The sequence below is a fragment of the Pongo pygmaeus genome, chromosome X, assembly GCF_028885625.2.
Source record: "Pongo pygmaeus isolate AG05252 chromosome X, NHGRI_mPonPyg2-v2.0_pri, whole genome shotgun sequence".
Taxonomy (NCBI): domain Eukaryota; kingdom Metazoa; phylum Chordata; class Mammalia; order Primates; family Hominidae; genus Pongo; species Pongo pygmaeus.
Genome location: NC_072396.2, coordinates 100,916,383 through 100,943,579, shown reverse-complemented (window position 1 = coordinate 100,943,579; position 27,197 = coordinate 100,916,383). Strand labels below are relative to the sequence as shown.

At 36.3% G+C, this 27,197-nt stretch overlaps 1 protein-coding gene across 5 annotated transcripts in view; it reads right to left on the bottom strand.

The window, feature by feature from the left end:
* The window catches only part of DIAPH2 (diaphanous related formin 2), a 908,418-nt gene that overhangs the window by 604,979 nt on the left and 276,242 nt on the right, over nt 1-27,197 (bottom strand). For all 5 annotated transcript variants that reach the window (XM_054470847.2, XM_054470849.2, XM_054470850.2 and 2 more), the window contains 2 exons: nt 21,019-21,339; nt 14,161-14,275 (listed from right to left, as the gene is read on the bottom strand). In XM_054470847.2, the coding sequence (XP_054326822.1) occupies nt 14,161-14,275; nt 21,019-21,339 (436 nt within the window). The remainder of the gene's footprint in view (nt 1-14,160; nt 14,276-21,018; nt 21,340-27,197) is intronic.

Here is a 27,197-nt window from a genome sequence, read left to right as displayed (position 1 = left end):
TTCAGTTTAAGTACAATTTAGTGTGAGTGAAAAGGTAAATAACCTTGAAACCCAAGACAAGGAGTTTCAATCTCCTCCTGAAGAGGTAGTCAGTGAAATGTTCCAAACATGGGAATGCCATGATTATCACAAAACAGGAGAGAAGGCAGAAAGACCAATTAGGATTCTGTTGAAGTCATCAAAGAGATATCATAACATTTGTTAAAATCAAATTGTATATATCCACGTGAGTATGCAGCTTCTTAAATGACTCCTAAATGTTCCCTGCATCCTGGTAGTCATGCCCTTGAGTAATTCCCCTATCAGTGTGTAAGGGTTGAACCTAGTTACATGTTATTAATGATGAAATTAGGCTATAAAAGACTGTGACTTCCTTATGAATGACTTGCTTTCATTCTTTCTCTTCACTCCTTGGCTTTCACTCTGATGAAGCAAATGGACTTTTATGAGCTGCCCTACTGAGAGGTCCATGAGCAAGGAACCAAGGGTGGGTTCTGGACAACAAACATCCAAGAATGAAGGCCCTCAGTCCAATCACTCTGGAGGAACTGAATCCTGCCAATCATATGAATGAGCTTAGGAACAAATCATTCACCAGTCAAGCCTTCACACAGGACCACAACCCTGACAACATCTTGTATGCAGCCTTGTAAGGAACTTTGAAACAGAAGACTGAGCTGAGATCTGCCAAGATTCCTGAATCTGTGAGAAAATAAATGAGTGTTCTATTAATTGCTACATTTTGGGATATTGGGTTATGCAGCTATAGGTAACTAATATTATTCACAACAATAAAATAAAAAGTTAAAGTTCTTTCAACATGATAGTCATACACAAAATGTGAATCTGTTTTCAAGTGCAGCTGTATTCCTAGAAGCATGCATTAAAATAGACGAGATATTTTTCTGTTATAATTTTGAATTTCCTGGGACATCTCCCATTAGGTGTTTGCCGGACACCTAATAACAAAATTTAGCTTGCTCCATCAGCACACCTACTTTACAAGATGATAAGCATTGTTCTAAAAAGAACATTAGTGATTATTGTAATAATGATAATAATAATAATATAAATGGGGCTATCCTTAAATTAGGCAAAACTGAGTAATGAATACAAATTACTGAAATACAGTTTGAAAAGAATGCATTAAATTTATCTCACCAACAAGGATTAATTAACTAAATGGAAGATTACCTGTATATAATGCTTCAGAAAAGCTACCAGATTTGAACCTCTCTAAACTAATTTCTTAAATCTGATAAATCTCTTGTTCTTCTTATATCATGCAAGATATACTCTGGAACTAGTTTAACTGCCATTAATATCCAGTAAGAATAAAGCACACCTCTTTGTAGTTTTATACAGCAATGTTACAATTTCCCACTGGATTTCAATGTAAATAATTTCTATTTGCCAATATAAAACTAATCTACTGGCCAGGCGCAGTGGCTCAACGCTTGTAATCCCAGCACTTTGGGAGGCTGAGGTGGGTGGATTACCTGAGGTCAGGAATTTGAGACCAGCCTGGCCAACATGGCGAAATGCCGTCTCCACTAAAAATACAAAAATTAGCCGGGCATGGTGGTGTGCACTTATAATCCCAGCTAGTTGGGTGGGTGAGGCAGGAGAATCGCTTGAACCCAGGAGGCAGAGGTTGCACTGAGCCGAGATTATGCCACTGCACTCCAGCCTGGGCAACAGAGCAACACTCTGTCTTAAAAAAAAAAAAAAACCAAAAAAAAAACTAATTTACATAGAATAATGATTCCAAATATGAATGAGAAGCTATATGACTTAGAAATGCTATTAACAGAACACTTGTTATTGTGCTTAATCTATATATTTATCAGCAAAAATCACTGAAATGGGGAAAGGCAGTCTCACTAACTCATAGCTAAAAGTGTCATATTAAAATAACACAAGGTGTCTGTAATGTTATGAAGCTAACTTCAAAAGAGTCCAAGTGAAAAATTGATTTCATTACTTTATGAATCTCAACTATATTAATATATCATTACCAAATGCCTAATGGCATGAAGACCACATTCCTTCACTCATTATTAGAAAAGACAGACTTCAAGTCACGGCAACGTTTTACCACTGACAGATTCTACATAGAAAATGCCTAAAAAAATCTAAGTTATAGAAAGAATCTTATTTCTTTCCATGGATAACGTACAGCTTCCTAGTTTTGGTTTGAGCTCTGAAGAACTATCTTTAGTGCCAGGATAATAGGATTACATATTTCACAAGATAATACAATATATGTGGAACTATATGATTAACCATATGAAAAAGGGATCAGTTAACAGTGCAACAAAATGCACAAATTACTAAGGGCATAGAAGCCATTAAAAGTCATTGTTACAGCATACAGAAGTGATTAAGATTAAGAATAAACTTGGGCTCAAATCACCATTTTGCCACTTACTAGATATGTAAACAAAATATTGCTTAATCTCCCATAGTCTCAGTTTCTTAACCGACAAAACAACAATACAAGTACCTAGGGTTGGTATGAGGTTGGTATGATATGAATTTAAAATAATTATCATCGCTCTTGGGATATAATGTTTAATAAATGTGCTATTATTGTTTTAATTATAATTATTACTATTATTGCTGTTACTAGATGTTGTTGAGATGGTATTATATTAATAGAAGTAGTACAATCACCACATATTGTCAATATGTAAAGACGGAGCTATTTTGAAGTCTATTTGCTTAGAAGGCAGAAGATACTCTCTTTCCCTCTACAATTGGTGACTTATAATTAAACAATGCCATGTATCTCTGGCTGAAACATCCCTTGTTCCTCCTTTTACATAAAGGAGGTAATTAATGCTAGAAAATGACAACTGGAAATGAATGTGTGTCATCATAAGTTGAAACACTTAAAATGTCCATAATGAAAAAAAAACGCTTTGGTAAAGTGACATACAAAAATAATTATTTATATTTAGAAATCCAAAAAACTTTAGATATAATTAAAATGATGAAATTATGGGCTGGACACAGTGACTTACACCTGTATTCCTAGCACTTTGGGAGGCCGAGGCAGGTGGACTGCTTGAGCCCAGAAGTTTGAGATCACCCTGGGCAACATGGTGAAATCCTATTTCTTTTTTTTTTTTCTTTGAGACGGAGTCTCACTCTGTCGCCCAGGCTGGAGTGCAGTGGCGTGATCTTGGCTCGCTGCAAGCTCCGCCTCCTGGTGAAACCCTATTTCTACAAAAAATACAAAAAATTAGCCAGGTATGATGGTGCACACTTATAGTCCCAGCTACAAGGGAGGCTGAGGTGGGAGGATCACATGACCCTGGGAGGTCAAGGCTGCAGTGAGTTGTAATCATGCCAGTGCACTCCAGCCTGGGTGACAGTGGAAAAGAAGGAAGGAAGGGAGGGAGGGAGGGAGGGAGAGAAAGAAAAGAAATTACGTACAGGTATTGCAGTGGACTGAAGGTTTATGTCCCCCTTAAATTCATATGTTCCAACCTACACACAAGGTGATGGCACCAGGAGGTGGGGCCTATGAGAGGTGATTATGTCACGAGGGCAGAGCCTTCATGATTGTATTAGTGCCCTTATAACAAAGACTCCAGAAAGACAGCTCACCACTTCCACCATGTGAAGTTACAGAAAGAAGCTACCCTCCATAATCCAGAAAGTAGGCCCTCAAAAGACACCAAATATACCAGTATTTTGATCTTGGATTCTTAGTCTCCAGAAGTGCGAGAAATAAATTTCTGTTGTTTATAAGCTACCCAATTTATGGTATTTTGTGATAGCAGCCCAAACACACTAAGATAGTTAAGTATGGTTTTTAGTTTGCTGCCTGAAAGAATTAAGCCTTCCTGGTTTGTTACCATATACATTAAAGCTTATACTACAGAAGGATGCATGTTGTGTCATTAAGATGACAAATTATTTGTTAGGACACGAACTCTCTCTGGACACGTTAGCACCATCTTACAAGGGCTGTGCATTCTCAGACTGACATCTCATTAATTTCAAGTCAATTGCAAGAATTTCTATATTATGAAGACAAAGATGAATTACACTTTTCTACTCTTTTGTCTTTTCATTAGTTCACTAAATATAGAAGACTGTATTGAGCAACCAAGCAAGGGTGGGTATCTTCAGAAGCAGCCAGTTGATTCTTAGACTAAGAAACACACATTAAAATATGATCCTAAAGAAAAAGTGCTTTTACATACACACAACTTCAATCTCAGTTACACCATAAAGTTGAAGCTATGTCCAATACTTCAAGCACTGCAAAATGACATTTATATGCATTTCAAATATTTATAACACCTCAATTTTCTGTTATTATTAAAGCTAAATTGCACTATAGAAATATATTATTAAAGAAGCTAAATTTTATTAAGCTCTTATGTTTATTTCTTATATTTCCTCCAAGCAACATTAAAAGCAAAGAAATTGCTTACAACTTCTACCCACACTATCTTTGTTCTTCCTGAAGCCTCTAGAGAACCCTAGAAATTCTAATTAGAATTAGCAGTTATAAGCTACATATCTTATTATTATTTCAAATTTAGTTAATATCAACCATCATTACTTTAAATCTTATATGATATCATTATTGTCTATAATTACTATAGTTTTTAAAGGAGAATGACACTACCATTCTAGCCTTGATGATTCTATGCCCCCAAATATCATCAAATTGAATAATAAACAAAACTAGAACATATATACAAATTCCAGCACTTACATATATGATAGATATTCAAAGCTACTAACAGGATATTCTCCAGCTGTTTCTAACATATATATTTCATGAATTCAGAGAGTATTTTGAAATATATTTTGTAATATGACATTATTATGGCTTGTGAGTAGAACGTAAATGTCATAAGCATGAAGGTACAAGATTTGGGAACTAGAATAGACCTTAGAGATGCAGATTAAGAATTCATACTAGTCAGGATATCATCATATCTTACCTAGTCTACTGATATTTACTCACAATCAATGATCTATCACCTATCTATATATTCCCATCACCTATCTGTCCACAAAAAGCCTATTCAAGGGCTAATCACCAAATTACTAAACCACTAATGCTTAAAGAATAAAACCCTAATTCTTCAATGTGAAGTTTCCTTGCCACCTACGCCACAAAGTCTCTTCATTCCAGAGTCCTGACCCAAGGCTGACTGCCTGTGCCTTCAAGGCAGTATGCATTTCACCCCTCCTTATTAATAAATTAAATGAACAGCAGATCATTGGCCCAAGACTGTCTCCAAACTTTACGTTCCAACTTAACAAATGGAAACCTAAAGAAAGAGTAAGTCATCCCTTAGTATCAACTGAGGATTGGTTCCAGGAGCCCTTGCAGATACCAAAATATACAAATATTTGGCTGGGTGCGGTGGCACATGCCTGTAATCCCAGCACTTTGGGAGGATGAGGAGGGCGGATCACCTGAGGTCGGGAGTTCGAGACCAGCCTGACCAACATGGAGAAACCCTGTCTCTACTAAAAATACAAAATTAGTCGGGCGTGATGGCGCATGCCTGCAATCCCAGCTACGCAGGAGGCTGAGGCAGGAGAATCACTTGAACCCGTGAGGTGGAGGTTGCGGTGAGCTAAGATCACGCCATTGCACTCCAGCCTGGGCAACAAGAGCGAAACTCCATCTCAAAAAAAAAAAAAAAAGCAAATATTCAAATGCCTGCTATAAAATGGCATAGTATTCATATAGAAGCTATGCATATCCTCCCATATACTTTAAATCATCTCTAGATTAGTTATAATACCTAAATATTATGTTGATGCAAAAGTAATTGCAGTTTCTGCCATTAATGTAAATACTATGTAAATAGTTGTTATACTGTCTTTTTTACATTTCTTTCTTTTGAGACTCTGCCATCCTGGCTGGAGTGCAGGAGCACGATCACGGCTCACTGCAGCCTCAACTTCCCAGGTTCAAGTGACCCTCCCACTTCAGCTTCTTAAGTAACTGGGACTCCAGGTGCATATCACCACACCCAGTTAATTTTTTTACTTTTTGCAGAGATGGGGTCTCACTATGTTGCCCAGGCTTGTCTCAAAGTCCTGAGTCCAAATGATCCTCGCACCTTGGCCTCCCAAAGTGCTGAGATTATAGGCACGAGTCACGACGCTCAGCGTATTATATTTTTTATTTTTTTCAAATATTTTCTGTCCATGGCTGGTTGAATCCATGGATGCAGAGGCCTACACAGAGATGAGACGCCAACTGTATATTTTAAACAGCTGAGCTTCAGCCAATCACAAATAGCCAAACTTCAGCCAATTGTAGGCAGCCAATGGATGAGTCTATTCCCAGACAAGGCAAATGTCTCATCACACCACGCCCAAATGAGATAAATGACCATCCGTAGACAATTAGATGATTTTTCTACTTTGTTCCCATGTTCATACTATGAAAGGCTGATGCTCACACTGAAACCCTGCTGGTTCTGAATGCTGACCAATTAATGAATGATTCCTTGTTCAAATGAATTCTGTAAAATTTGATTTGTCTCAAGTTTTTCTTTTAACATTTTACTAATGGTATTCTCTAGCTAGAATGCCGTCTTTCCTTCCTTCTTTCCCTATAGAAATTCTATTAAAATTTCAAGTCCCAACTCTAATTATACTACCTCTAGGATCTCCATTGACCCTACTCAAAATTAATTATTTGTTTTTGTACCCCAGTAGCTTTAAAAAAAGTATCTACTCTAACATTTACTACAACTTGACTAAATATACTGGGCATCCTCCTACCTCTCTCAGTAGATTGTGAGTTCCCTGGTGCCTGGACAAGATCTTATTCATTTCTTTCCCTCCCATTTAGTATAGAACCTCGCACATAATAGATACTCTACAAACTTAAACTAAATGAAATAAGATATCCATTCTTTCCCAAAACAGAAATAATCTGTTTTTAAATAAAACATTAAAAATAATTTTCTCTAAAACTAATTTAAATAGGAAGTATAATTTTATGCTACTTTCACATATTAAATATTTAAACATTTAAATATTATAGATATGAGAACTAGTGTATTTTAAAGCTCCTATTTAGCTCTTAAACAACGTCCTGAAAAATAGACTTGTAGTGCTTTACAGTACACTTAGTGAGGACAGAGGCATGAGCTCTCCTATGTTCTTGCAGTAGTGAAAAATAGTCAGAGGTTTTAGAACACTGGTCTAAGAGGTTTTGAAACAGCTATTAGCAAAAACAGGAATGATGTTCCTTCCAGAATGCAGCTGAGTGAGCTGCAATGAACAGCAAAATGGGGGAAAAAGGTGTCCTAGAGAAAAGAAAACCCGGGCGGTGAAGTTTAAGTTTCATGAAAGCAGACCCTCCTGCTGATTTCTTACTAAACCTGCCACCTATTGACCACATTATGAATCAAGGCACTGCGAATGACAAGGAACTTCAGCAATTACAGTAACATCAATCAATAGTTACTGTGTGTTACAAAAGAATGGCAGTTTAGTATCATTAAAATTTGTTTTAGCTATGGTGTGCATGTCTGAAATAGGCTATGATGCATAATTGATCCTGTATATGTTCTTTCAGAAGTAAATTTTAGTAAAAGTAATGGTACTGAAAGGTGATCCTTTCCAGATTTCTACTTAAATATCCACAATTAGGGAAGTCGTAGTAGCGTGAAATAGAAAATTCAAAGAATCAAAGTTAAGAGGAATGAAAATAAAGCATTCTCAGCAATACATACAGGAGAGGTTTTATATGAATTTTGTTTGGTTTTGATTTGGTTTGATTAGGTTTTGGCAGCTGCAGTTAAGAATTGCTTCAATTCTGACTGATTAGCTCTACCAAGTGCTGAAAAGAAGAGCAGTAAATTTTGCTGAATTAACAGTTGTACTGAAGCATCAATAACTAAGACACACACACACACACATACACCCACACACACACACACACACACATACACACACACACATACACACACACACACACACACACAGAGCATCAAGTTAAATGAAAGGGATAACAATGTGCTGAGTGCTTTAAATATATAACCTTGTTTAATTCTCATAATACTACCAGGTAAACATTAGCCTATTCATTTTGTGTATGAGAAAATTCAGTCTCCGAGGTTACAAGTATCACAGCTGGAATGCAAGTATGTGTGAATTTATTTCCTCTGGCTTTTCCTACTATACCACACTATCTTTAATGGGTTTTACACTTACCTCATTGTCTCTTACTTCAGTTTCTTCATTGGTAAAACAAAGAGTCTGTGTTTAATAACTTCTAAGATCCAGACTAACTCTAAAATTTTATAAAATCTATGATTCTTGTAGCATTCAATTCAAATAAGTCCATAATCAAAAGCGTAAATGCTCAATAGAAAATATGCAAAGAAATGGAGGGGGAAGTCTACAGAAAAAGAAATTTTATGCCTTTACAGAAATCAAAATTTTTTTGGAATAAATGAAAAGAGACACAACATACCAAAATCTTGGGGATGCAGCAAAAGTAGTATTAAAAGGGAAGTTAATAGCACTAAAGGCCTACCTGAAAAAGTTAGAAAAATCTCAAATTAAAGATCTAGCTTCACACCTAGAGGAAGCAAAAAACAAGAGCAAATCAATGCAAAAGCTAGCATAGCAAATGAATAAAACCAGAGAAGAACAGAATGACATTGATACCCAAAAATCCACACAAAGAATTAACTAAACCAAAAGTTGATTCTTTGAATGCATAAACAAGATAAATGGACCGCTACCTAGATTAAAAAAGAAAAAAAGAGGCCATCCAAATAAGCACAATAAGAAACAACAAAGGTGACATTACAAATGATCCTGCAGAAAAACAAAAGATCCTCAGAGACTGTTATGTATACTTCTGTGCAAACCAACTACAAAATATAGAGGAGATAGATAAATTCCTGGAAACACGCAACCTCCCAAGATTGAATCGGGAAGAAACTGAAACCTGGAACAGACAAATATTGAGTTCCACAATTAAATCAGTAATTTAAATTTTTAAAAAATGACAAAAACAAACAAACAAACAACAACACCCAGAACAGACAGTTTCACAGCTGAAGTCTACCAGACATAGAAAGAAGAGCTGGTACCAATTCTACTGAAACTGTTTCAAAACATTGAAGAGTAGGGACTCCTCCATAAGTCTATGAAGCCAGCATCACCCTGATAGCAAAACCTGGCAAAGAAACAACAGAACATGAAAACTACAGGCCACTATCTCTAATGAACATAGACACAAAAATTCTCAACAAAATACCAGCAAACCAAATCAAGCAAACAGTAGAAAGTTACTCTGGCAAGATCAAGTAGGCTTTATTTCTGGGATTCAATGTTTATCAACATCTATAAATAAGTGTGATTCATCACATAAACAGAATTAAAAACAAAAACCATATGATCATCTCAATAGACATGGAAAAAGCCATCAATAAGATCCAGCATCCCTTCATGATAAAAATCCACAAGAAACTAGGTACACCTCAAAATAATAAGAGCTATCTATGACAAGCCCACAGCCAACATCATACTGAATGGAGGAAAGCTGGAAGCACTCCCCTTGAGAACTGGAATAAGACAAGGATGCCCACTCTCATCATTCCTATTAAACACAGTACTGGAAGCCCTTGGAAGAGCAATCAGGCAAGAGAAAGAAATAAAAGACATCCGAATAGGAAAAGGTGTCAAACTATCTCTCCTCACAGACGATATGATCCTAAACCTAGAAAACATTAAAGACTCTGCCGAAAGGTTCCTGGAACACATAAAAAATTTCAGCAAAGTTTCAAAATACAAACTCAACGTACAAAAGCTAGTATCATTTCTACATACTAATAACTCTCAAGCTGAGAGCCAAATCAAGAACACAATATCATTTACAATAGGCAAAAAAAATGAAATACCTAGGCATACACATCTAACCAAGAAGGTGAAAGATCTCTACAAGGAGAGCCACAAAACACTACTAAAAGAAATAATGAATGACACAAACAAATGGAAGAACATCTCATGCTCATAAATTGGATGAGTCAATATCATTAAAAAGGTCATACTGCCCAAAGCAATTTACAGATTCAATACTATTCCTACCAAACTTCCAATGTCATTTTTCACAGGCTTAGAAAAAAACTATTCTAAAATTCACATGGAATCAGAAAAGAGCCCAAATAGCCAAAGCAATCCTAAGCGAAAAGCACGAAGCCAGAGGCATCATATTACCTGACTTCAAACTATATTAAGAGGCTACCGTAACCAAAACAGCATGGTACTGGTACAAAAATAGACACATAGACCAATGGAACAGACTAACAGAACCAAGAAATAAAGCTGCACACCTACAGCCATCTGAATTGTGACAAAGTCAAACAAAAATAAACAATGGAGAAAGGCCTACCTATTCAATAAATGGTGCTGTGACAGCTGGCTAGCCATATGCAGAAGAACAAAACTGAAAGCCTGTCTTTTACCATACACAAAAAGTCAAAATGGACTAAAGAATTAAATACAAGACCTCAAACTATGAAAATCCTATAAGAAAACCTAGGAAACACCATTCTGGACATCTGCCTTGGGAAATAACTCATGACTAAGTTCTCAAAAGCAACTGTAACAAAAATTGATGAATCGGACTTAATTAAACTAAAGAGCTTCTGCACAGCAAAATAAACTATTAACAGAATAAACAGACGACCTGCACAATGGAAGAAAATATTCACAAACTATGCATCTGACAAAGGTCTAATACCCAGAATCTATAAGGAACTTAAAGAAATCAACAACCAAAAAAACAAATAACCCCATTAAAAAGTGGGCAAAGAACATGAACAGACACTTCTCAAAAGAAGACATATGGGCCAGGCATGGTGGCTCACGCCTGTAATCCCAGAACTTTGGAAGGCTGAGGCAGGTGGATCACCTGAGGTCGGGAGTTCGAGAGCAGCCTGGCCAACATGGTGAAACCTCGTCTCTACTAAAAATACAAAATTTAGCTGGGCATGGTGGCGGGCACCTGTAATCCCAGCTACTGGGGAGTCTGAGGCAGGAGAATCACTTGAACCCAGGAGGCGGAGATTGCAGTGAGCTGAGATTGCACCATCGCATTCCAGCCTGGGCAACGAGAGCGAAACTCTGTCACAAAATAAATAAATAAATAAAATAAAAATAAAAAGACATACAAGAGGCTGACAAACATATGAAAAAATGCCCATAACACTAATCATCAGGGAAATGAAAAATTGAAACCACAACAAGATACCATCTCACACGAATCAGCATGGCTATTACTAAAAAGCCAAAAAAACCCCAAACAGATGCTGGCAAGGCTGTGGAGAAAACAGAACACTTATACACTGTTGGTAAGAATGTAAATTAGTTCAGCCACTGTAGAAAGCAGTTCGGAGAGTTCTCAAATAACTTAAAACAGAACTGCCATTCTACTCAGCAATCACATTACTAGGTTTAAATCCAAAAGAAAAGAAATCATTTCCCCCAAAAGACACATGCGCTTTTATGTGCATCACAGCACTGTTTACAATAGTGAAGACATGGAATCAACCTAGGTGCCCATCAACAGTGGATTGGATAAAGAAAATGTGGTACATATACACCATGGAATACTATGCAGCCACAATTTAAAAAAATCATATCCTGGCCGGGCATGGTGGGTCACGCCTGTAATCCTAGCACTTTGGGAGGTCGAGGCGGGTGGATGACCTGAGGCCAGGAGTTTGAGACTAGCCTGGCCAACAAGGTGAAATCCAGTCTCTACTAAAAATACAAAAATTAGCTAAGGGTGGTGGGTGCCTGTAATCCCAGATACTCGGGAGGCTGAGGTAGGAGAATTGCTTGAACTCGGGAGGCAGAGGTTGCAGTGAGCCAAGATCGCGCCATTGCACTCCAGCCTGGGCAACAAGACCGAAACTCTGTCTCAAAATAAATGAATGAATGAATGAATAAATAAATAAATAAATAAATAAATAAATAGTGATATCCTTTGCAGTAACATGGATGCAGCTGGAGGCCATTATCCTAAGCAAATTAATGCAGGAACAGAAAATTAAATATTGCATGTTCTCACTTATAAGTGGGAGCTAAATACTGGGTATTCTTGGACACAAAGATGGGAATAGACACTGGGGGCTAATAGAGAACAGAGGGAGGGAAGAGGGCAAGGATTAAAAAACTAATGGTCAGGTACTATGCTCATCGCTACCTGGATGATGGGATCATTTGCGTCCCAAACCTTGGAATCATGCAACATACCCATGTAACAATCCTGCACATGTACCCCCTAAATATAAAAAAAGAGTTAAAATTATTTTTTAAAATGAAAGTAAAATAAAACTGCCTGTGAATATAAGAAAATGTGCTCAATCTCACTCCATATTAAAAAAGCAAAAATTATAATAACAATGATTTACCATTTTCACCTCTGAGGTGGGCAAAGATTTTGGGAAAACAGATATTCATATATATTCTTTGTGACACTATAAATTGATACAAACTCATCAGAATGTAATTTCATACTATCTTTAAAATTTGTAAATGTACACAGCATTTTATCCAGGAATTTTACTTGTAGAATTTGTGAAAAACAGCATATATAGAGTCATGTTCACCACAGCATTTCTTAAACAAGCAAAAGACTAGAACTAATCTAAATAGCCATTAACATGGGATTAATTAAATTAAGATAGGCCCATACACAAAATTCTATGCAGTATGTAAAAAGAACACAGTAGATAAACACAAGCACCTACAGAATAATCTTTAGGCACAGTTGGTGAAAACAGCAAGGAATAAAAAACAAAAAAGGATAAATGCACATATGTGTTGAGAGGCATAGACTATTTCTAGGAGAAAATGTGAAAAATTAGAATTAATGATTTTATCTGGGCAAAATGCTGTAAGTCTAAGATTGAAGGGAGATTTACATTTGTTAAACTACCTTATTTTACTATATGAATAATTTGCTATAAGCATGAACACTTTGCTACAAGCAATTTTTTAACTTTAAAAAGTGATTACAATAAATGGTAATCACTTGAATCACTGAAGAATTCTTTAAATGTGAGGTCTGCGATACCAAATGAGAAAAAAGAAAGGTAGGCCTAATAGTAGTAACTTTTTTTAAATGTCAAAATTCTTCAGAACAGTCTAATCACCCCAGATTTGTGTGTGCATATGAACTTCAATTTACAAAGAACAACAAATACAGCACAACGATCTCCAGTGTACATAATCTAAAAAAAAGAAACTAATTTTCATACCTCTGTATCTTCCAAAATTTATATTCTCATATTCTAAGGCATAATGTGACAAATCAGACAAATGAACGATAAAGGTGCTAATTCCAAGGGTATGAGAGTATGGATTATTTCCATTTTTCAATTACAAGGACTCATTCAGACAAAAAAGTAATATCCTTAACTAAACTATCACTTCTACAATAATCAGTGAAATAATCATGTTGCAATAAAATACTAAAAATTAATGAACCATAATGATCTATTATGAGATTGAGAAGCTACCTGTATAGTAACAAAATCATGTGTGAAATTCACAAGCAAATAAATAAAGGATCTAATCATAAACAAAGCACTCCATTATCAAATCAGTAAACAATACTTATAAGGTACTGGATTTTGATATTAATAGAAAACATCTAATTATAGCAAAAACTATAACATTTCCTAGGAATCCAAATTGATAAGTAATACAAGCATGACAGGAAAGACTATTTAAGACTATGGGACCAATCTTATTTCAATTTCATGAAAAATTCTAAGACTTTAGTGTTCTCTTACATTATTTTCTCTTACATGTGAATCAACAGATTCACCTCCCCTGCTTCTCAGTAAAAACGACTATTTTGTAATGGAGCAGTGCAACACACATATTTAACAATAAAAATAAAATCTGCATTTTCAGAAGAATAATAACATTTATGTATAATAAAATTCAAAGGTAAAATAAATTTCCTTCTTTATTTACTAGGTAAAATATAGTTAAATGTCAATCTATTTATGTTTCACCCTGTCCAATGTGGGAAAAGTATACATATACCCATTACTAGAAATTTTTAGCAAAGCACTAAATTAAATTATACCTGAATCAGGAACTTATATTTTATTTTTAAAAATGTACCTTTTATCTGAGTACCAAAATTCAATGCCAATTTGGCAAAGAGATCTGGATTCTCAAACTTGTCTTCTTTGACTTTTAACCAGAAACAGTTTTCAGATAATTCTGTGGGTTCAATCTGAAACAAAAATAACAAAGAAAAGATTCTAAATTATAACCTCATATTTAAATTTTCAAGGAACTAACTTTCAGCAAGGTTGAATGACAGTTCCTTTATTCCTCTATCCTCTAAGTCAATTTCAGGATGTGTCTAAATAATACTTATAAAGTAAATATTCATTGGGAAATTCAGAATTGTGTGATGAAATGGTGAACAATAGAAATAGACCACATAGCAAATTGCACCTTAAAAACTATTCTACTGGAAGGAGTCTTAAAAATAACTTAGGAAATCCTAACCCCAACTCACATAAATCTTCTTGTTCCTGGGTTTTTTAAAACAGGGAAACTCAGACTTAGAAAAGTGAATTCCCCTTGTTCACTCATTAGGTTTAAGGTAGCAACCATAATGATAGCTGACACACGCCTCCTACGTTGTGTCAGGTACTGCCTTAAGTTATTTGCATATATTAACCAATTTAATCCTCATAATAATTTTTTGACCTGTTATTATCTCTACATTAAAAGATGAGGAAACAGAGCCCAAGAAAGTTTAAGTGGCTGCCCAAATTAGTAAATGGCAGAGCTGGGATTTTAAACCTAGATAAGTGCTCCAGAGGACTGTGGTCTTAACTACTACCCAAGATTAGAACTTTATCTTCCAATACACCATGAAGTTTTGTGATGTATAACTACCATTACACTGTATACTAAATTGTTAAATTAGGAAGCATATAACAACATTAACACAGGAAGATAACTAGGCAACAGCTTTGTAATCTTGTATTTTGATGAACTGTACATAATTTTTTTAAAAGAAAACTACATTCTAAAACCATTTACTCCAAGTTTACTCTTATGAGCAAAGCATAAATGTATGCATAAGATTGAAAAATGATTTAACCATCATTCTGTTTAAACCAACTTACTACATAGATGCTGTCTAATACTGTAAATATGCTATTGGATGACACATTTCCCCAGATGGTTTTCTGGGTAAATGGATTTTCATTAGAAAATTAGTTCCCAGTGAATGAGGACTGTGTCAATCTACGTAACAACCTTTTAAAACAAACATATTATTTGCTAATAATAAAGGCAAACAACATTCAGAAGAAAGTATTTTCATACATCAAAAAATTAAGGTATATCAATATTGAATATTGTCACTTATTCCACACTATTTGAAAGTGTAAAATTAAAGAAAAAAGTCATTCACTAAGAAAAACAAGTAAGATAAAAAGGCTCAATAATAAAAAGGATTTTATTCAAGAAAAATGGGGAAGAGGCTTCAGCTGACTGGAGGTAGGTGGCACTCATAGCCTCCATAAAAAGCCAAAAAAAGAGAGTAGATAATCACAACATGTAAAAACACTGGAATTTGGCAGGGAAGTTACAGAAAACACCTGAGGCATGGAAGGAGAGGGAATCCAGGCAGCAAGCCTGGCTGTGATCAGCTGGGAGCCCAGAGACGCTCCCCAATGTGGGAAAAGGGTAAATAACATATCCCCAGTGGTCCAGATTCCCACTGTGAACTCTGAAGATTCTAGCCATAGGAGAGCCACTCAGCCTCCACAGGCCCTGAAACTAGTCTTTAGTATACAAAGCTACCTGCAGTCTGTGCAATGGCATTGCTCTAGAATGGGCATTCACACTGGATCCCACACATGCCACCAAGACCAAAGCAGCTGCAGTATGGCAACAGATTGAGAGCCCAAACCCAATCAGACTACATCCTGCCCTGGGGCTGAATGATACTCTATCTCCACATCCTTGGAGCCCACTGAAATCTCCCCACATCCACCCAGATGACTGCAGTGGTGTGATACTGGCTAGATCCAGCAATGAGACCAGGTCCCAGCACTCTAGCCCACAAGGTGTCGTACATCCCAGGAACACGTGGTGCAGCATATTGGAGAGGCTACAGGCCAAGAGAGAATGGGACACTATATTTAAAGTGTCAAAAGAAAAAAAAAATAGAAGCCAGTTGTATATACCCAACAAATCTATCCCTCAAAAATGAAGGAGAAATACATAATGTCTTTCCCAAACATGCAAAAACTGAGGGAATTCATCACCACTACAAAAGCCCTGCAAGAAATGCTTAAGGAAGTCCTACATATCTGAAAGAGAATATATCATGAAAGCACATGAAAGTATAAAACTCACATGTAGAGCAGATACACAAATGAGAAAGAGAAAGGACTCAAATGTTAACACTACAGAAAACTACTAAACCACATGGATAAACAATAACACAGAAAGAAAAAACAAGGGATACACAAAATGAACAGAAAACAATTAACAAAATGACAGGAATAAGTCCTCACCTATCAATAATAAACTTGAATGTAAACCAATTAAATTGCCCACTTAGAAGATATAGACTGGCCGAATGTACTAAAAAATATGACCCAACTATATGCTTCCAACAAGAAACATATTTCACCTGCAAGACACACATAGGCTGAAAATAGAAGATACTAAATTGCAAATGGTAACCAAAAGTGAGGAGTAAATATACATATATCAGATCAAACAGATGTTAAGTCAAAAATAGTAAAAAGAGACAAAGTAGGTCATTATATATATATCGATATATATCTATATATCGATAGATAGATATATAACTATCTATCTATCTATCTATCTATCTATCTATCTATCTATATATATATATAGATAGATAGATAGATAGATATAGAAAGGCATCAATTTAGCAAGAGGATGTAACATGTCAAAATATATATGTACCCAACACTGGAGCACCCACATATACAAAGAAAATATTATTAGATCTAAAGGGAAAGATACACTCTAATATAGTAATAGTTGGGGACTTCAACACCCTACTCCCAGCATTAGACAGATCATCTAGGCAGAAAATCAACAAACAAACATTGGATTTAAACTGCACTTTAGAACAAACAGGCCTAAAAGACATTTACAGAACATTTTATCCAACAGCTGCAGAATAAACATCCTTCCCATCAGCATAAGAAACATTCTCAAGGATAAATCATATGCTACTATAAAAAACAAGTCTCAACAAATTTTTAAAAATCAAAATCATATCAAGTATCTTCTCAGACCACAATGGGATAAAATTAGACATCAATAATAAGAGAGATTTCAGAAACTACACAAGTACATAGACTTAAAGAACATGCTCCTGAATGACCACTGGGTCAATTAAAAAATTAAGAAAAAAATTAAAAAATGTATTAACATAAGTGAAAATTAAAAAAACAATATATCAAAACCTGTGGAAAGCAATGCTAAGAGGGATGTTTATAGCAATAAACACCTACTTCGAAAAAATGGAAAGATGTCAAATAAACAGTTTAATTTTGCACCTGAAGGAACTAAAAAAGCAAGAACAAACCAAACCCCAAATCAGTAGAAGGAAAAAATAATAAAGATCAGAGCAGAACTGAGCCAGACAGAGATTAAAAATATAATACAAAAGAGCAACAAAACAAAAAGTTAGGTTTTTTTTTTGAAAAGATAAAATTGATAAACCACTAGCTGGATTATCCAAGAAAAAAAAAAAAGGCCTAAATAAACAGAATCAGAAATGGAAGAGGAGACCTTACAACTGATAGCACAGAAATACAAAAGATATCATGGACGACTATACATTAACAAGCTGAAAAGCCAGAGGAAATGGATAAATTACTGGACATATACAATCTACCAAGAAAGTCCCCCCAATAAAGAAAAGCCCCAGGACTAATGACTTGTAAAAAAGAGCTAACACCAATTCTTGTCAAACTATTCCAAAAAAACTAAAGAGCAGGAAATTCTTCCTAACTCATCCTACAAGGCCAGCATTACCCCAATACCAAAACCAAACAAGGACACAACAATTAAAGAATATCCCAGATGAACACAGGCATAAACATCCTCAACAAAATACTAGGAAACTGAATCCAACAGCACATCCAAAAGATAATACATCATAATCAATGGGATATACCCCATGAATGCCAGGATTGTTTAACATATGCCAATCAATAAACGTGATACATCACATCAAAAGAATGAACAATGAAAACTATATAATTATCTCAACAGATGTAGAAAAAGCATTTGATAAAATGTAACATCCCTTCACAATAAAAACTCTCAACAATTAGGCAGAGAGGGAACATACCTCCACATAATAAATGTCGTATATGACAAACCCATTGCTGACATCATACTGAATGGACAAAACATGAAAGCCTTTCCTCTAAGAATTGGAACAAGACTAGGATGCTCACTTTCACCGTTCCTATTCAACATAGTACTGGAAGTCCTAGCCAGAGCAATCAGTCAAGCAAAGAAATAAAGGACATCCAAATTGGAAAAGAGAACATCAAATTGTCCCTCTTTGCAGACAACATAATCTGACATTTGGAGATACCTAAACACCCCACAAAAAAACTCATATAATTAATAAATTCAGTAAGTTGGAGGATACAAAATCAACACACAAAATTTATTAATGTTTCTACAGCCAAACAATAAACTTGCTGGAAAAAATAAAAAGGCAATCTCATTTACAATAGCTACAAAAAAATTAAAAACCTAGGAATAAATTTAACCAAAGAAGTAAAAGACCTTTACAAGAAAAACTACAAAACACTGATGAAAGAAATTAAAGAGGACACAAACAAATGGAAAGAGAGACAATGCTCATAGAATAAAGGAATTTACACTGTTAAAACGACCATACAACTCAAAGCAATCTACAGATTCAATGCAATCCCTATCAAAATACCATTAACATTTTTTCACAAAAAATAGGAAAAATAATCCTAAAATTCATATGGAACCACACAAGAGCCTGAATAGCCAAAGCAATCCTGAGCAAAAAGATCAAAGCAGGACGTTGACTTCAAAATATACTACAAGGCTATAGTAGTCAAAACAGCATGGTACTAATGTAAAAAGAGATATATACAAGAATGGAATAGAATAGAGAACCCAGAAGTAAATCCATATATTTACAGGTAACAGATTTGGCACAAATGTGCCAAGAACATGCAATGGGGAAAGGACACCCTCTTCAAAATGATGATAGGAAAACTGGATATCCATTTGCAAAAGAATTACACCTGACCTATATCTCCCACAATATACAAAAATGGACTCAAAATTGATTAAAGACTTCAGCATAAGACCTGAGACTATAAAACTACTAGAAGAAAACATAAGAGAAATGCTCCAGGACACTAATATAGACAAAGATTTTGTGGCTATGACCTGAAAAGCACAGGAAACAAAAACAAAAATGGGTAAGTGAGATTATATTAAACTAAAATGCTTCCGCACAGAAAAGGGAACAAATAACAGAGTAAAGAGACAATCTGTTGAATGGGAAAAAATATCTGCAAACTATTTATCCAACAATGGACTAACATCCAAAAAATACAAGAAACCCAAACAACAGCAACAAAACAAATAATCACATTAAAGAGTAGACAAATAATTTGAGTAGACATTTCTCAAAAGAAGACATACAAATGGCCAAGATATATGAAAATGTGCTCAACATCACTAATCACCAGGGAAATACAAATCAAGACCACAGTGAGGTATCTTACTGGCATCTTATGCCAATTAGAATAGCTATTATCAAAAAGACAAAATGCTGGCAAAGACGTGGCGAAAAGGGAATTTTCATATACTGTTGTTAGGAATGTAAATAGTACAGCCATTATGGAAAACAATATAAAGATTTCTCAAAAACATAAATAATAGGATTACCATACAATAATGCTCCTAAATAACAGGATTACCATACAATAATGCTGTAATCTGACCACTGAGTATTTATACAAAGGAAAGGAAATCAGTATATCAAAGAGATACCTGCACCCTCATGTTTACTGCAGCACTAGGCACAATGGCAAAGATATGAAATCAAGATAAGTGTCCATCAGTGGATGAATGGATAAAGAAAATATAGTATTGAGACATAATGGAATACTATTCAACTATAAAAAAGACTGAAATCCTGTCATTTGCAGCAATATGTATGGAATTGGAGATCACTATGTTAAGTGAAAAAAGCTGGACACAGAAAAACAAATATCATATATTCTCACTCATATATGGGAGCTTAAAAAGTGAGTATCATGAAGGTAGAGAATAGAATGACAGTTACCAGAGACTGGGAAGGGTGTGTGTGGGAGGTGGGAGGGTGAACAGAGATAGGTTAATGGGTATGAACATATAGTTAGATAAAAGGAATAAGTTCTAGCATTTGATAGCGCAGTAAAGTGACCATTGTTAACAATATGTTGTATATTTCAAAATAACTAGAAGAGAAGATCTGAATGTTCTCAACACAAACAAATGACAAATGTTAAAGGTTATGGGTATCCTAAATACCCTGACTTGATCATTACACATTCTATGCATGTAGCAAAAATCATATGTACCTCATAAATATGTACAAATATTACATATCAATAAAAAATTTTTAAAGAAAAGCTATGTTAAAGGAATCAAAATTGCTTTTCATTTGTTGGTATATTTCAAATATTATTCTCTACATCACTTTGATTTTCCTTTTGCCTACTTCACAATGTCAAACTATCTGGAGAGTTTCCAATCATATAGAGCCTAAATTGAAAGATGGACATAAAATGATGAACCCACAAAGGAACGGAAAGAGTCAGCAGTCATACTCTCAAACATTACACAATGTGTACACATAGCAATGATCAACAAAAGCTAGACAAAGTCAAAAAACTCTAGTTTTAGTATTACCTTTGACCAATTGATTCTCTTCATGGACACTTCAGGTTTATACATTTTTTTCTGCTTCATTCCATAAGGTAGATTAAGTGATATTCCTGGGGGAGGAGGAATTCCTCCAAGGGGTGGTGGTGGAGGAGGTCCCCCAAATAAAAGTGGTGGTGGGGGTGGTGGTGGTATCCCCATCATTCCAGGTAAAGGAGGTGGTGGAGGTGGAGGAGGAGCTCCTCCAGGTAGAGGTGGCGCGGGTGGTGGTGGAGGCGGCCCTACACCTGGCAATGGAGGTGCTGGAGGAGGACCTGGAATTCCTGATGAACTTGAGAGTACTTGTGCCTGAAATATAAATAATCCAAGTTTAAATACTTATAAAATATAATTGAAAAAATTGAAGAAATATATATCAATAGATATTTGTAGTTTATCTATCTTATGTGTTAAGATTATATATACTTTTTTAGATATTACTAAAATATCTAAATATTTAGCAAGATCTAAGGGTTTAACAGTATATGAAAAAGGCTTGTGTAGATTTTTTATAAGCATTATAAATTCTGGACAATAACTACTTCTGTTAACACACAAATGCTAGGAAAGTTGGTATCTGATAGGGTTTGGCTCTGCGTTCCCACCCAAATCGTGATCATGAGCAAGCTCTCACAAGACCTGAAGGTTTTATAAGGGGATTTTCCCTTTTTGCTTGGCCCTTCTCCTTGCTACTGCGATGTGAAGAAGGATGTGTTTTGCTTCCCCTTTGGCCATGATTGGAAGTTTCCTGAGGCCTCCCCAACCCTGCAGAACTGAGTAAATTAAACCTCTTTCCTTTATAAATTACCCACTCTCAGCTGGGTGCGGAGGCTCACGCCTGTAATCCTAACACTTTGGGAGACCAAGGCAGGTGAATTACCCGAGGTCAGGAGTTCAAGACCAGCCTGGCCAACATGGCGAAACCCTGTCTCTACTAAAAATACAAAAATTAGCTGGGCATGGTGACACATGCCTGTAATCCCAGCTACTCGAGAGGCTGAGGCAGGAGAATCATTTTAACCCAGGAGGCAGAGGTTGCTGTGAGCTGAGTTCACGCCACTGCACTCCAGCCTTGGTGACAGAGCGAGACTCTGTCTCAAAGAAATAATAAAATAAAATGAAAAGTTACCCAGTCTCAGGTATTTCTTCATAGCTGTGTGAGAACAACAATACAGTAAATTGGCACCAGATAGTGGGGTGCTTCTGTAAAGATATGCAAAAATGTGGAAGCAACCCAAAAATGTGGAAGCAACTTTAGAACTGGGTAACAGGCAGAGGTTGGAATAGTTTGGAGGGCTCAGAAGTAGACAGGAAAATGTGGGAAAGTTTGGAACTTCCTAGAGACTTGTTGAATGGCTTTAACCAAAATGCTGATAATGATATGAACAATAAAGTCCAGGAAGAGGTGGTCTCAGATGGAGACGTGTAACTTGTTGGGAACTGGAATAAAGGTCACTCTTTCAATGCAAAGAGACTGGTGGCATTTTGTCCCTGCCCTAAAGATCTGTGGAACTGTGAACTTGAGAGAGATGATTTAGGGTATCTGGCAGAAAAAATTTCTAAGTGGCAAAGCGTTCAAGAGGAAGCAGAGCATAAAAGTTTAAAAACATTTGCAGACTGACAATGCAGTAGTAAAGAAAAATCCATTTTCTGGGGAGAAATTCAAGCCCTCTGCAGAAATTTGCATAGGTGATGAGGAGCCAAATGCTAATCACCAAGACAATGAGGAAAATGTCTCCAGGGCATGTCAGAGACTTTCATGGCAGCCCCTCCCATCACAGGCCTGGAGGCCTAGGAGAGAAAAATGGTTTCCTGTGCCAGGTCCAGGGCCCTCCCACTGTGTGCAGTCTCTTGGGTGCCCTGCATCCCAGCCACTTCAGCCATGGATAAAAGGAGTCATGATACATTTCGAGACATAGCTTTAGAGGGTGCAAGCCCCAAGCTTTGGCAACTTCCAAGTGGTGTTGAGCCTGCAGGTACACAGAAGTGAAGAACTGAGGTTTGGGAACCTCTGCCTGGATTTTAGAGGATGTATGAAAACGCCTGGATGTCCAGGCAGAAGTTTGTTGCACAGGTGAAGCCCTTATGGAGAATCTCTGCTAGGGCAGTGCAGAAGGGAAATGTGGGGTTGGAGCCCCCATGCAGAGTCCCCACTGGGGCATTGCCTAGTGGAGCTGTGAGAAGAGCGCCACCATCCTCCAGACCCCAGAATGACAGATCTACTGATGGCTTGCATCATGCGCCTGGAAAAGCCACAAACACTCAACACCAACTTGTGAAAGCAATCAGGAGGGAGGCTGCACCCTGCAAAGCCACAGGGGCAAAGCTGCCCAAGGTTGTGGAAACCCACCTCTTGCATCAGCATGTCTTGGATATGAGACATGGAGTCAAAGGAGATCATTTCGGAACTCTGAGGTTTAATGACTGCCCTATTGGATTTTAGACTTGCATGGGGCCTGTAGTCTCTTTGTTTTGGCCAATTTTTCCCATTTGAAATGGGTGTATTTACCCAATGCCTGTATCCCCATTGTATCTAGGAAGTGACTAGCTTTTGATTTTACAGGCTCATAGGTGGAAGGAACATAACTTGTCTCCGATGAGACTTTGGACTTGGACTTTTGGGTTAATGCTGGAATGAATTAAGACTTTGGGGGACTGTTGGAAGGGCATGATTGTGTTTTGAAATGTGAGGACATGAGATTTGGGAAGGGCTAGGGGTGGAATGATATGGTTTAGCTCTACGTCGCCATCTAAATCTCACCTTGAATTGTAATAATCCCCACATGTCAAGGGTGGGACCAGGGGGAGATAATTGAATAATGAATAATGAATAATTGATAATTCTGAGTTCTCCCAAGATCTGATGGTTTTTTAAGAGGCTTTTCCCCTTTTGCTCGGCACTTCTCCTTGCTGCTGCCATGTGAAGAAGGATGTGTTTGCTTCCCCTTCCACCATGATTGTAAGTTTCCTGAGGCCTCCCCAGCTCTGCAAAACTGCGAGTCAATTAAACCTCTTCCCTTTATAAATTATCCAGTCTCAGGTATTTCTTCATAGCAGTGTGAGAACAGACTAATACAGTATCCTCCAAGATTTTGTGAAATACTCCTCTAAAATAATGAAAAATTAACTTTCTTTATAAATATATGCAAAAAAGAAGTACAGTACATGGCTTGGGCCAGTTAGATTAGTTGGTTTGAATATGGGATAATAAATACAAGGTTATGGATTAAATTCCCTTGGGGGCTAATTAGCTTCATACAAAGAGTCTGTTTCATGGCTCTAGCAACTTAGCTGGCTTCTAACACCAATAATAAACACTAAATAGCATCCATTTCCATAGTACTATATGCTTATCAACATTTTTACATTTATTATTTCTTTTGATCCTTATTATAACCCTGTAATACAGATAGGGCATTATTATCTCACCTTTGTTTCACTGCTTAAAGATGAGGAAACTGTCAGCTGCAAAAAAAGTTAAATGGCTAACCAAAAGTTTCAGAGTCTGAACATGATTAGAATTTCAATGTGGGTCTTCTCACATCTAATACCATCCTCATTCCAATATAAAAGACTGTCTCTTCATGAATGGGTGCCATTTACAATGAGGACAATTAATTCAAATAGATAGGATTATGAGGAGGATATAACATTTCTATCAGAAAGTAACTTCAAGCTCATTCTCTAATGACAATGGATAACAGATGAAAGGGAACACTGCATGCCATATCATGTTCTTTTTAGAGATGATTAATCTATATCCATTTCCTTAAACCAGTACTGATCACAATGGCTCACTTTGCTAGATAAATATATATGAAAAGTAGAGCTGTTCATTATAAACATTCTTATGAAACCACTACCAATGAACATACATCTGTTTTAATCAAGATATGACATTAGATTAACTGAATGAAACGTTTAAAACTAATTAAGGCAGCCATGGCAGCCATGAGTTTTTTGCAACAGGCCTCAGTCACTGCAGTGGCAGCTGTCTGGCCAGTGCCTTGACATTCAACTGGGATTCAGGGGCTTCGTCACCCGTGGCTTTGTTAAAGCTGTCACTCCCGTTTAACACAGTGGAGATCATAGGAAAAAGACTATTTATCATGAAACCTTCTGGATTCTACAATGGGTGTTTTTTTAATTTATTGAAATTCTACATTTTGTTTATAGGGATTCCAGTGGCAATTGGAGAAACTCTAGTGAATGTATTCATTGGTGAAACTGAACTAGTAGAAATTCCAGAAGGCTATATCCCAGAACAATGGGAATATTATAAGCATCCTATATTGAGATGGATTGTCCATACTTTCTATGATGAGCCTGAAAATAATTATGAAAGAACAATGGCTATCCTTCAGATGGAAACTGAAAAGGCTGAACTGCAGATAAAGGAGCTGGAAGTATGAAGATTAATGTGGAAGAGAAGAGATGGACCCTGGTATCAATATGTGACCACTGATAGGGCAATTATGAATCATTCTCCAAAAGCAACTCCCAGTAAATAAACATTTATTTATCTAAATACAAAGCGTATTCTCTTTAGTGGAAAATAAATTGGTAAAAATATTCTGTATTTTTGTTCTCTGTGATGAATAAAAGAGCTTCTTACATTACTCTGTTTCTCAATGTTGGTTCATATTAAGGCTTTTGATTTGGAGGTTTTGGTTTCCTCTTTTATGAAAGTTTAAAATATACTAATGAAAAACTGCAGAAATAGGAATTTGTGAACTCCTAAAGTTGTGGTAACTTAGAGAGGTGTTTTATTTATCTGACAAATGGAAGTTATAGAAGTCTAATTATATTAGGCATCAGTAATTGTAGTAGTTTGTACAAATGTCTGTATTACAGACATCAGTATTATTGAGGGGAAACTCAGGATTTTAAGTTCCATAAAATATTGAACTAACTCTGTAAAACATTAACAACTTAATAAACAAATTTTCAGTAAACAACAAAAAAATCTAATTAAATTTCTCAGGATAGTGTCCTTTTTGTCCTCACTCATTCATTCATTCATTCAGAGACAGTCTCGCTCTTGCACAGGCTGGAGTGCAGTGGCAAAATCATAGTGCATTGCAGCCTTGAACTCTAGGACTCAAGTGATCCTCCCATCTCAGTCTCCTGACTAACTGGGACTACAGGCATGCACCACTACCCCAGGCTAATTTTTTTTTTTTAAGATGGGGTCTCACTATGTGGCCCAGGCCAGTTTCAAATTCCTGGGCTCAAGGAATCCTCCTACCTTGGTCTCCTAAAGTGCTGGTATTAAAGGCAAGAGCCACTGTGCCTAGCCCTCTCACCTTTATTAATATAAATTTTCTACTTGGATTATTTAGTTCTTCTAACTAAATTTATAAATATCTTTTTTATTTATTTTATTTTATTTTATTTTATTTTTGAGACAGAGTTTTGCTCTTGTTACCCAGGCTGGAGTGCAGTGGTGCAATCTCAGCTCACTGCAACCTCTGCTTTCTGGTTTCAAGCTATTCTCCTGCCCCAGCCTCCCGAGTAGCTGGGATTACAGGCGCCTGCCACCACTCCCGGCTAATTTTTTGTATTTTTAGTAGAGATGGGGATTCACCATGTTGGCCAGGCTGGTCTAGAACTCCTGATCTCGTGATCTGCCCGCCTCGGCCTCCCAAAGTGCTGGGATTACAGGCGTGAGCCACCGTGCACGGCCATAAATATCTTTACAAAGTAAGCTGAAGCAAATTTTTGGAACAACCAGTTGAAAGGACTGACCTATTTACAAAAATATTAAAACTAACACTCATAGGTAGACAAGATCATGGAAAGGTTACCCATGATATTCACTCACACTAGTTTTTTCACATAGATGAATGTTAATGTATGTATATACATACATACAACTAAAGTGTTTCTATACTTAGCAAATAACCATCCTCTCCTGGAATGCAATTTTCTCTCTGAGGTTAGAAAGAAAGACAAGATTAAAATATGTAAAATTATTTTAATTTTACTTTTAAAGTAGCAAAACTATAGAAAACAGTCTGATTTTATAGTCTTAACTGAGATAAAAGTAATTGTGGCAAAATTAAAGGTTCAGAAAATTAGTAATTTATCCTACAAATTTTGTGTATGACATGATATTTTTCATACTTCGAAAGGCAAAATGTGTGACGTGTCCCATTTTTTAATTA